This window comes from Rattus norvegicus, chromosome 3 (assembly GCF_036323735.1).
Source record: "Rattus norvegicus strain BN/NHsdMcwi chromosome 3, GRCr8, whole genome shotgun sequence".
Taxonomy (NCBI): Eukaryota; Metazoa; Chordata; class Mammalia; order Rodentia; family Muridae; genus Rattus; species Rattus norvegicus.
This window is the reverse complement of record NC_086021.1, coordinates 92644546-92656806: the sequence shown is the minus strand read 5'-3', so window position 1 is coordinate 92656806 and position 12261 is coordinate 92644546. Positions and strand designations below refer to the sequence as shown.

The window sequence follows — 12261 nt, the reverse complement described above, 5'->3', positions numbered from 1 at the left end:
AATCATTTAACTTTATAGAACCCCCTTTCCTTTTTACTAGCATAGAGTGATATCTGATTCACTGTTCTTCCAAAGTCCTCTGATCTGGAGCATCAGTGACTAAGGTGGCTAGGTTTAGGTGGCTGGCCTCGTAGCTATAGGGTGTTCTTCTCAATGGTGATACATCAGTATCCAGAAATACGGAAGAGTATGTCAGCCTTTCTTTATAGTGCCTGGAAAACGAGAGGACCCAATATGGTTTTGAAGTTTCAGGAGCCTCACCGGCTTTCTTTAATTTACAAAATATTCTTTGAGTGCGAAAAAAAAAAAGATTGTTAATGAGATACACACTTATCTTAAAAAAATTTACATTCCATAAAGTTAAATACAGCTGTCATTTAAAGCATGTCATATAAAAGAACATGATTTATTTTATGAAAAGTACATTTGTAGAAGCAGTTTAATTGTAAAATGCTAAAGTACAACTATTGAAAATAGTGAAATTATTTTGGTAAGCATTGTATTGAGCAAATGTTTTCCCCATCTCACTGAGAGCTTTCAATCGCATTTCAGTGCCCCAAACAATATGGTAAATCCTCAGCATTTTCTCTTGCTATTTTTTTCACTTAGGAACATTGAGAAACTCTCCTAGTACACAGACCTTTACTTTGGATTTTGAACTTACTGGATTTTCTTTTAGTAATACTTTTTTTTACACACCCACTTATCTCATTAAGTTAATTGATTATTTTATACTCATAATGGATCGTGGGTAGAGTCATTCATTGGACATCTTACATTTGATAAAATGATCGAAAATCCCCAGTGATGTTTAAATCTTAATCTCTATGATCCATACATACAATTTCATAATAGTGTATTAACCTGTGAGTCAGAAGAAGACCATGAAAGGCAAAAATTCCTTGGATTATGCATGTTGAAACTGTACATAATCAAGTGTTCTTTCAAGATGAGAAATGAGGAAGCAATGATAAAAGGCAAATCTAATTTGTTGCTGTCTTAGCAGAAAAGGCTTACTATTGCAGATAGTTGGTTTAGAGGCTCAAAGGGCAGGTATTTGGCTACTAATTGTTGCCATCTTGTAGAACTCCTCCTAGGAGTGTGGCTTCATACCTATGTAGATTTCACCTACGAAGATCAGATAGAGTCATGCATGCTACTGAAGTCCAATTAGAAGTGAATGAGTATTTGTTACTTTCAGTCACCAATTTCTCAGCAAATGATGTAGTAGCATCAATTAACCAGAAATTAATGCCATTAATATTATAGCACTCACAAATTCCTCTTGTTCTCTGTCCAATGTTATTATTAAGCGATTCTGCAGCTTATCAATATGTTTATATTTGTAACAGTATAGCAGTTGCTTAAAGTCATGAGGCTGATAATATATGTTCTGTCATTTCAAAAGAATCATATCATATATATAAAGTTGCCTTAATTAAAATAAAAAAACAACATTCTTTGAAAAGGAATTTGGTGTTGAAAGGTCTTACCTTTTAGAAAGAAAATATATACACTCTTGTGGGTTTTCGTGTTTCACAAAATTTCTTTTTTTATATATTATCTATGTTATAGATTGTTTCATTAAATTTAATACTAAAAACTATGCTTCAAGAATGTAAAAATTGAATAAAAACCAAGAAGTGTTATGTAAAATGACACGCATAATACTTGATCCTTTTTAAAACAAGGAACAAATGAAAACATGGTTCTATTTTTTTTTTGTCTTGACTAAGGTTCAAACTATAAGATGCTATTGAGAAAATGGGTCACAGAACCAGGAAGAAAGTACAAACATAGTTGAGGTAACTTATTGTGAAAGGTGGGTATGGAGGACATGGTATTGAAGTCAGTGTGTTTAGATAAACTGGAATAGAAGTACATTGAAATAGTTATCTGCAGGATGTTTGAAGATCCTTTGTCACAATATTATGGCAAACTTATATCTCGCCTATGCAGAAAGCAGATACATATAAAGAATACTATAGAGTTTTAGTTCAAACATTCTGTACTCAAATCTCAATTTTACCAATAGAGAGCTTTGTATCATGAGATTTTCTCATGCTTTTATATGCTGAGTTAGTTGACAACAGGGAATAAACAAATGTGCTTTGTAATCATTTTGGTCTCGGTGCATAGATTTTGTAGCATACTATGGGCTACTGCTGAAGTTTCTTTCTTTGTTTCATCTACCACAGGGTAACCTCTCAACATCTCATGCAACATTGACTCTCATATTTTGAAGGAAATATTTCTATGTATTTATTCTTTATTTACATCTGATGATAGCAAGGACCTATAGACTATTGAGAGCATGAGACTCTGGAATCATACAGGTGTGAAAGAATTCATACTAGTCGGATTGACAGAAAACCTTAATTGGCAAGTCGGACTCCTTTTCCTTTTCAGTATAATTTATTTTATCATTCTTGTGGGTAACTGGGGGATGATTCTCTTGATCTGGTTGAATGCCCATCTTCATACTCCAATGTACTTCTTTCTTAGTAACCTCTCTTTTTGTGATATCTGCTATTCTACTGTCATTGCTCCTAAAATGCTCATTAATTTCCTGTCAAAATACAAGTCTAGCACATTCTTTGGTTGTGTTATTCAGAGTTTCTTTTTTGCAGTGTATATAACTACAGAAGGTATACTCTTGTCTATGATGGCTTATGATCGTTATGTGGCAATTGCAAACCCCTTAATGTATACAGTTATTATGACACACAGCATCTGCAGTCAGATGGTTCTTGTATGTTACTTGGGTGGCCTTATTAATTCCCTGACTCACACAATAGGTTTACTTAGACTGGACTTCTGTGGTCCCAACATTGTAGACCATTTCTTCTGTGACATCCCTCCTCTTTTGAAGCTTTCATGTTCTGATGCACACATCAATGAGATGCTGCTTTTGGTCTTCTCTGGAGTGATTGCTATTTTCACTTTCATCATTGTCATGGTGTCCTATATTCAAATTATCATTGCCATCCTGAGAATCCGCTCAGCTGAGGGAAGGCGCAAAGCCTTCTCCACGTGTGCCTCACATCTAACAGCTGTGACATTATTTTACGGTTCTGTGACATTTAGCTATATCCAGCCAAGTTCTCAGTACTCCATGGAACAGGAAAAAGTCTCTGCTGTGTTTTACACCTTGGTCATCCCCATGCTGAACCCTCTAATTTACAGCCTGAGGAACAAAGATGTGAAAGAGGCAGCCAAGAGGTCAGTTTGTAGGGAGAGGAGTGGCCCTTGAATATGTCACTTCTCTGGCTTTGAAAGCTTGATGTGAATCTTCAAAGTGATCTTTGATAAAAGGCAGGTAGAATTTTAGACCAAAATATTTTAGTTATTTTTATTTACCAAATAATGCATTCTCTCAGAGAAAATTTAAAGTGTCTCTAATTACATAATTCTCATGGATCTTTTACATGGTTCAACAAAGCATCCATAAAAGAAGAAATTTTAATAGAATGGTAAATGACTAAACAAAAATGTAGCTTGTGACTTAAAGTTTTAAATAAACTCACTTATATGAAATACCTGTTTTGTTACAATTGCTCTGACTTAGAAAGTTAAGTAAGGAGTTGCAATTAGTGTTATTAGATAAGTAAGGAATGAAGAGATTTCTTCAGCATAATAAAATGGAGAAGATTGTCCATTAAGTGGGGGTTTTATGTTAAACTGAACACATGCCTGACACTGCTTAACTGGTCGAGAACATGAGACTAGATAGCTCAGGGGCTTGTGAAAAAAATGTAAGTCTAATCTACTATATAAAGCTACCAAAAATGCCTTTTGATGACATTTTGCTATACTTGTTGATGAGTTACTTGTTCATTCATTATTCAGAGAAGCTTCCTCCTGCAGTAGATGGACCAATGAATAAACCAATAGTCAGATAATATGAAGAGGGTGAGATACATCTGAACACTCAGCCCTAAAGAGGGTGTCTACATCAAAACCCTCTGTCAGGTCTCAGTGTAACTTGTTGAAGAGGAAGTAGAAAAAAAAGTGAGAGACAGATGGACTTGAGGGTGGATATCAAAAAACAGTCCCTTCTAAATCAACGTGAGAAACACACAGGTGAAATCACAGAGTGTAAGGCTGCAGACATAGGAACCATGGAAGTCTATACTAGAAGGGGTCCTATAGTTAAAATATTTAAAAAAATGTGTAGACACATGCTCCCATCCCAAAACCAGAAGATATCTCCATTTGATAACCATTTACCAAGAAAAAAATAGTTTTCTCCACGAAAGAAATAAACTCCCTGGGGTGGGGAGGGGGGAACTACTCTTAAGAGTATGGCACATGTCTAAAGATAGACAGCCAAAAGAAAGCAAACTCAATGGCATCTTTTGAGATTCTTAGTCTCATAATTTTGTGCCATAATGTTTTTATTTTGTTTTAATTTTATCATATTTCTATTTGTAATTTATTTTAAATGTATACATATATGTGGGTGTATGCATATACATTTATATGCATGTAAATAATACATGTATATATTCTGCTCTTTTTTTAATGAATCATTTTTTTCAAAATGTGAACATTACTAAACATACTTCATGTTAAAACAATAAAATTTAATTCATCAATTTTTTCTTTTGCGTAGGACATTACAATATAGAATTTATGCCCTACAAAATACATAACCAAGTTTTAACTGAGCAAGGCAGCGCCAGGTTGGTAACTATATAACTGTAATACTTCACTGTAGTGATCCAGGAAAGATGGGACATGTCCTTTGGAAGCACGTAAGGAGCTAGGGTTTTTTAAAATAAAATTCCTATGGAAAAGGAAACTGGGAACTGGATGGAAATGGCCTTGGACCCTTGGATTTTTGCCTTGGGATCTTGGCAAAGGATCCCACAGAAGTTCCACTGATGGCTTTGGATGGGAAGCAGTTACCTTGGCCCTTCTAACAAAACCACAGCAGGGATTTCCAGTCACCAAGGAGGGGCGGAGCTCTGACTCCACAATGCATAGTGGCTCAGCAGGGAGCCTTATGGTACTGTCCATGGGGCCTCTCCAGTGTGAAATAGGGGAACAGAAAGATCCTTTCATCCACGTACTAGGGTACACACTGTAAGTCAGATATGCCACTGGAACAGATGACCAGGTAGTGACTGAGTCACAAGAGAAGAAGATCTACCTACTTCTGAGGAAGGAATTCTCCTAAGTCTAGGCTCTCAGTAAAGAGACAGGTTACCTGGCCGGCAGGCATTCAGTGAATGAGCAAAGTACTCTAGGGAAACAGCAAGGAGAAAACCTGCCCTCATGCCTGACCTGTTTCCTGCCCACCCCCAGGAATGCAGGGGAGGTGTCTTCTCTGCCATCCTGTTTGTTTCTAAATAAAAGTTTTAAAGCTGTGTGGGATGCAGGGAGATGGGAGGCACACAAGGACTGGGCTGGGCTAGAGAATTCCATAGCAAGTCCACTAATGCTACAGGGGTCAAGTAAACCAAACAAACTTCCCTCCCTAGTGGACTGGGGCCAATCCCTTAGCAGTGCTCCGACCTGTATCAGCAGTACGCTGGACTGTGTATCCATAGTCGGGTTCAAAATTCTCAGCACTGTGTCCAGGACAAACCTTCGAAGACTCAGAATCAGGAGAATTAGTCATAGAACCTAGCTCTTCCTAGTGACATCCTGATTTCAAAACAGCGAGACAAACACCTGGCTTTTAGCTTTAAAAGATAGAGCCACCAGGACAGGCAGATGGAAACTTTGGACAGAAAAAAATTGTGGGTGACCTACAAAGCATTTCTTACTGATCACAACATGGCTACACATAAACCTTCCAGCACTATCTCTGACCAAATGATCTTTTGTGAAGCGGGGGCGGGGACAGGGGGAGGGACAATCGGTAACACCTGTCAGAAGTCAAAATAGGTAGCCTTGTAAACAAAGTCACAGTCAGGAGCTGAGGCATGAGGTCAAGCTGCTGCTCAGGTTAGCCTCACAGGGACAGTACCCCTGCTTAGAGGAGATGCAAGAGGAAGCCTCTAGGAAAGGCTGTGGCCCTGTGCTGTCCATCATAGCACCTGCATCTGGCAAGAAAAGGGCTAGTCTTCTGGATGGTTCAGGGCTGGGAGGTATTAGTCTTGAAAGGTAACCCCTCTGTTCTGCTACATATCTTTTGGGACCACAGAATGTCACCTTCCCTCATCCATCCCCACATCTAACATCCCTCACTGGGGTTGCCAGGGTGCAATATTTTGTATCTAGAGGCAGCATTCTGGTGAATTCCTGTGAAAGACCCCCGGAGAGGACCTTTCCCTCAGGAGGAGTCCCAAGCGCCCAATGACCGAGCCGAGTCCACTCGGATGCAATCAGCAAGAGGGTTTATTGGAAAACACAGGTACCTGCGGGCACACAGTCTCTTCGGAGGACTTGCGCGCCCAGCAGCTCCAGCATGGGGCTTTTATAGGGATTGGGGAAGCAGAAGCGGGCGTACAGAAGCAGATGCATAGTTACGGGGATTGGTGGATTCAAACGAGGCACATAGACATGTTCACATATGATTGGCTATTTCACATGATAAGGTAATAAGGTATAGCTACACACATTGGCAGGTTTGGGGCGTCCTGGATGTCTGGGGCTGGGGGCTTATCTCTTCCTGCCAGGTGGCCTGTGAGTCAGATCCAGTACTCCTGGTCTGTTCTGCATTCCTTTCCTTTTATGGTCTGTTAGTTCTAGCGGCAGGGCGGGGCTGCCTGGACTTGCTTTCACAGTGATTAGCCCTGAGTCTGAATTTAAAACTTATTCTTTTAACTTCATATTTTTAAACCTCAAATCTGTATAATTTTCCTTTCACCTGTACCTGACCCATTGCTGGCCTTGGAACAAGGTTGTGATGGTATGGCCTGGAAATAGGGAGTCTTTGCATATTAGTTCCTGTGAGAAGGGGGCACGGCAGGACACAGGTAGAGCACCTCCAAACCTCACTCCCTTTGAGGGCATCACTGTCCAATCCTACGTAGCAGGCATCAAGAAGAGAATGGAAGGCCTTCTTTGGAAAGGGCTATTTTCTGTATGGCTGTAGAATTCAGTAGGCATCTGGGGAACAGACAGTGGCCCTGTAATATAGCTGATACAAAGACGTACTTTCTCAACTGGGACTAAAACTAAACTCCAGTGCCTTGATGGCTGAAGTCCAGAGTTCCTCTTAGAGAACTCTCCCTTCACCCAGGTACTTTCAGTTTGGAAGCTTTGCTTCCCATCCCGAAAATTAAGATTTAAATTTTCAGTATTATTCTTGGGCACCCAATTGGTTCCTCAGTCAAACTGAAACTAGAAAATATGGCCATAAACTGCAAAACCTCAAATATCTTGCAACAGACCTGGTCTGGGAAGACAGTGCATCTTAGAAACCATTGCTTGTTTAGGACTAAATGGGAACTTAATGAGAAGCCACTGGGGATGAATCTTAGTCATGTTTCTTCCTTCCTTCCACACCTTGATGAGATGAACTGAAGACACAGATGATGTGTGTGTGTGCGGGGGAGGGGCATGAGGGGTGGGGGTGCCCTGGCTCCATGAGGAAGGATCACACCCTGCCATTAAAGGAGAACCACTTTGGGAAAAAGACAGGTTCATTTGCCAAAAATAGCCAATGCCTGCATATTTCTCTTTTAAGGAAACATTATGTTACCCTTCCATCTAATAAGTGCTCTCTTTGGAAAGAGCCTCCAACCCCTTTCTCTCCCCTACCCCCCAAACTCTTTCTAAAACAAACTAGTTCTTTCTTTTATTCCAAGATAATGGGGCTGAGAGTCCTTTTACTCTTCCTATCTGCAGAAAGTGGTGGAGTTAGAAAGCCTCCTGCTGTTGAAAGAATAAAAATTGCAGCTAAGAAGTCAGAAGTTTAAAAAAGGCCTAAATACCTCAAATTCCAGACCCTGCCCTCTACCTGTACTAGCTGACCATAAAGTTAGATTAAAATCTTAGAGAACAATCTTGAGAAACAGGGAGTTTCTCCTTGTGATTTTTCACTGGTATTTTTGTGATTTTCCAATGACACCACCCCTGCCCCCTTGGGTTGTGGTTTCTCCCTTTAAATTCCCTTTCTCCCAGCCTCTCAGGGTCGAACTCCACTGCCCCTGCGTGGGATATGAGTCTAGACCCCAGTACACTGGTTCCTATTGATAAACTCATGTGATTACAGCAAGGATGGTCTTGCGTGAGTTCTTGGGGGGTCACATCACCCCGAGATTTGAGTGAGGGTCTTCCCGCTCCAGGGATCTTTCACTGTGAGTCTGTGGGTAGGTAGACCAGGAGACATCCCACCTTGGCCATCCCGTACTGCTGTCTCTGTCTTCAGAACTGTGGTTGTAGGTGCATCAAAGGAATTTTGGAATAAAATTCCTAAATCTGGAATGTGAATTCCTGAGACATGAAATGTGTTCAAAGTGTGGCTTTCTCTGCTTCCTACAAATGACTTTGGTAGTGACTATACTTTGCAACTCAGCATGAAGATCACCACACCCGAAGCACCTCCAGTCAAGGTCCTGACCACATATCTCATAGTCTTTCCCAGATGAAAAGCAAGCAGAGCTGTTACCAGTTTTGCACTGGACCAGGGCAGGAACCATCCCCACCCACTGAACCTGTTTTTTGCAGCAACAATGACACAGCCTAAGTTAGCACCTACTGTGCCACCAGAAGCCACCATATGCCCTCAGCCTCTCATAGCTGATACAAGAGTGTTAGAAAGGGGTGCCACCTGGGAGCCTCATGACAGCAGCCAGAAACTGTAGACTTGGCTGGGCATTGTAGGATGATGTCACAGGTGAGGTAGGTACAGGATAGAAGGAGGCTTGTCACTGGAGGAGAAGGAAGGATGGGCAGGAGAGAAGTTTGAAGGAAGAGGAGGAGACGAGGGGAGAGAGGAAGAGACAGGCTGAGAGAGGGAAGAAGCCATGGCAGGTGATGTTAAGATTCTGTTCTGTGTATTTATAGGTTGTTATTAATGTTCTCAAGGGATGGATGGTACTGGGCTTTGTATGTTTAAGTGGGCAATTATATCTTACCAATTGGATCTAAGATTACTGTGTTGTGTGTTCTTTTATGTGAGGGTTTGAGTGTAGGAAAGTGTGCGGCTGGGCAGTGTTTCCTCCAAGATATCTAGCAGGTATCTGGGGCACCGTGGCGCGGACCGAGCCGGGTAAAAGACAATTACTCCTTTTTATTTTTATATTTTAGCAACAACAGGGCATGGTCTCCAAGTTTTCCTGGTGCTGCACCCCCATGCTGTGTGAGGGTTGGGGTGGAAGCAGAATGTCTACAACCAAGGTGCAATGGGCCCAGGAAGTCCATCTGAGTCACAAGGGCTGATATATTCTGTTCTTATCTTACAGTTCTTTTGTGTATATCTTATGGCTCCTAGTATTGTGCTTTCATAGGATTCATGATTATGTAATGAATCGGTATCTGAATCTGTATCTTTGTCTTGTGCCACTTTCAGTTCTCTTTCCTTCTTTCTCTTTATACTATTATTTTGCTAGTTTTGTTTTCATTTTATTTTATCACAGTATTATCCCTTAGAATCTCATTGTTTTCTTCTTAGAGACAGAAAAGGGGTGCATTCACATGGAAGGGGAAATTGGGAGTGAGGAGATCATAATAGTAATGAATAGAAAAGGAGGATATATTAAATGAGAAAATTATTTCCAATTTAAATAAACAAAAAGTCATTACTTATACTGAATAAATACCTGTTGAATTGAGTCTTTGAATATAATTCAATATATAATTCAATAATAAAATTGCTGCAGGTATCTTGTTTTTCTTTTCCTACACTATAATATTCTGTGCCCCACTGGGTCATGAGCTTACAGTGTGGCCATGAGGCAATCGGAGTGCAAATGCAATAAGAGGCAGTATGCAGTTTATAAGGTGGGCCAGTGGCATGTGATGGGGTCAGGATAATGCTGTGAGATTACCAGTGAATGATTATATGGAGTTGTCCGGGACAGGACTACCTGACTGGGCAAAGCTAGAGCACTTCCCTGAGCAGATTTCTGGGAAAGGCTTGACCTTTCAATAAGAACATGTTCCTGGAATCAAGACTGTTGCCTCTTTGTCTAAGAAGAACATCTTCTTGGGTTTAATGATTCACCTTATGCCCTTGGGCACTTCCCAGTACCCCCTCCCCCCCACCAAGCTTCAGTTCCTGCTTCAGAACTTTAAATGCTGTACACTCCTCTCAATAAACAGACCTAGACAAGAACACTGCTTGGTCTCGCTCCTCTTTCTCACCCATTCTTTCACAGGTACAGTCCCCCTCCACCCCTACAAATAACTGAGTGTCTGCTGGCGGGTCATTAAGTCTCTGCACATATTTTTTTTTATCATATGGAGGCAAATCAATGTAAAATAAAGATATTTCTTTATCCCTTTTTTTCTTTTACATGACCCACTCCCCACCATGTAATATTGATAAGAATAAGCATATATCCTTTGAAATGTAAATATATAAGATAGCCAAGAAAAATAAAATTTAAAATTAAAATTAGAAAGAATAAGCATATCATGGAAGGATAGGTTCTTGTTAGCTTATAGGTTACATACCAGAGCAAAGTTAAGTAAGAGCTTCTGTATCTAACTATATAATTATAGACTCCTTCTTCTCACATTACAGATAAATTCAGATTACTTGAATCATTCATGTAAAAAATTTGTTTCAAATTATGTAAAATCTTCAATAAGTATATTTAATAAGCACGAAATTCATGACTTATATTCATAAATGATTTAATACCATGAAAAAGGTATTCTTGCACATTATCCATTTATCTATGCTTATTAGAAGAAATGCAAAAAACTAGGATATGATAAATTATAGTTAATTTTGCTTGCTTTCTTTCTGAGCATTTTATCCCAAAACTGCCACTTAGTAAATGAATATTAAAATGTTTGCGTTATGACAATATGTACTCTTTATATTAGGTTCATAAAGGACATATTGTCTAAGTATCATGTCATATGAGGGTTTATGCTTAGTTTTATTAAATCTCATTATGCCATGTTCAGTAGATATCCCTGAGCATCCTGATTTTTTATAAAGAGAAATGCAGGAATGAATTTAGGTTTGACAGGAGGTGGGTGGTAGTCTGGGAGAAGGGGAGAAAAGATAAACTCTAGCTTGTATGTAATGTAGGAGAGAAGAATAAGAAGACAAAGAACAGGTAAGTAAGACATTAGAGTTTGGACACCTGTACATTCTAGTAAGAGCTCGACCTCATTCCTGGAGCTCACTTAAGGTATTTTATAACTGGCAGTGAGGTTCACTTAATCTTATGATATTTCTTTTCACTACCTCATTGTTACCCACTTCAAAATATCAACATCATTTCTAAACAGAAAACAATTTCCTGTTCTCTATGTTATTATTGTTCAGAAGTCTTCTCATGTTGCAGAAGAGTTCAATACTTATATAATACCTATATATTTATAAAAACCAATTTCAAACATTTTCTTAAACATAAGTGAGCAATGTATTTTATAATATTTTATATATAATCCTTATGATATCTTAAATGTAAACACATGGAAAATCTACTTACAATGTAATATCTATTTTTAAGAACTATGTTATATTATACCTAGCTTTCAATAGAATTTTCTTTCCAGTGTAATATACTAACTTTGTTGAGAAATTATTTAAGTTACATTTTGTTTTCTTTTATGATTTGAAAAATTTTAAAATCATTTTCTAATTCCCTGAAGATACATTTACTCCTTTCTGTACTTAACAAATTTGGTGGGTTTTTTTGTTAGTTTGTTTGTTTTTGTTTTTTTCTTTTTTTTTTTTTTTTGGTTTTTGGTTTTTGTTTGTTTTTTAATTCTACAGGTCTGAGTTCCCAAGAGCTCAGAGTAGATTTTTTTCTTTCTCCTTTTCCATCCTTACTTGGTTCTTCTCCATCTTTTCTGGCACCATTATTTTGACATGATGGAATAGCAGCCAGAATCAGGCATTTATTAGGCAAGTCTAACATGACCCAGTTTAACAGGCAAAATTGCTGTATACAATTCTAATTAAATATCACAGTATTGTCCAAAAGTATCAACTGTATTTCTATAAGTCAATAACAAACTATGGTGCCCTGGGCTGGGTTCTTTCTGAAGCAACCAGAGTGGAAGAGTATCAGCAAAAGTAAAACCTAGTCTTGTGAAAAGAGTGCTTTCTATAATAATATATACCTATCTTGATTTTACATTACTGCATCTACTGATAATTGCTGCCAACCATGGAGT

General features: G+C 38.8%; 1 protein-coding gene across 1 annotated transcript; it reads left to right on the top strand.

The window, feature by feature from the left end:
* Positions 1 to 2314: 2314 nt before the first annotated feature.
* Or5aq1 (olfactory receptor family 5 subfamily AQ member 1B) lies at positions 2315 to 3253 on the top strand. The gene has a single exon (NM_001000321.1). It carries the CDS (start codon positions 2315 to 2317, stop codon positions 3251 to 3253), a length of 939 nt encoding a protein of 312 aa, NP_001000321.1.
* Positions 3254 to 12261: the final 9008 nt, after the last annotated feature.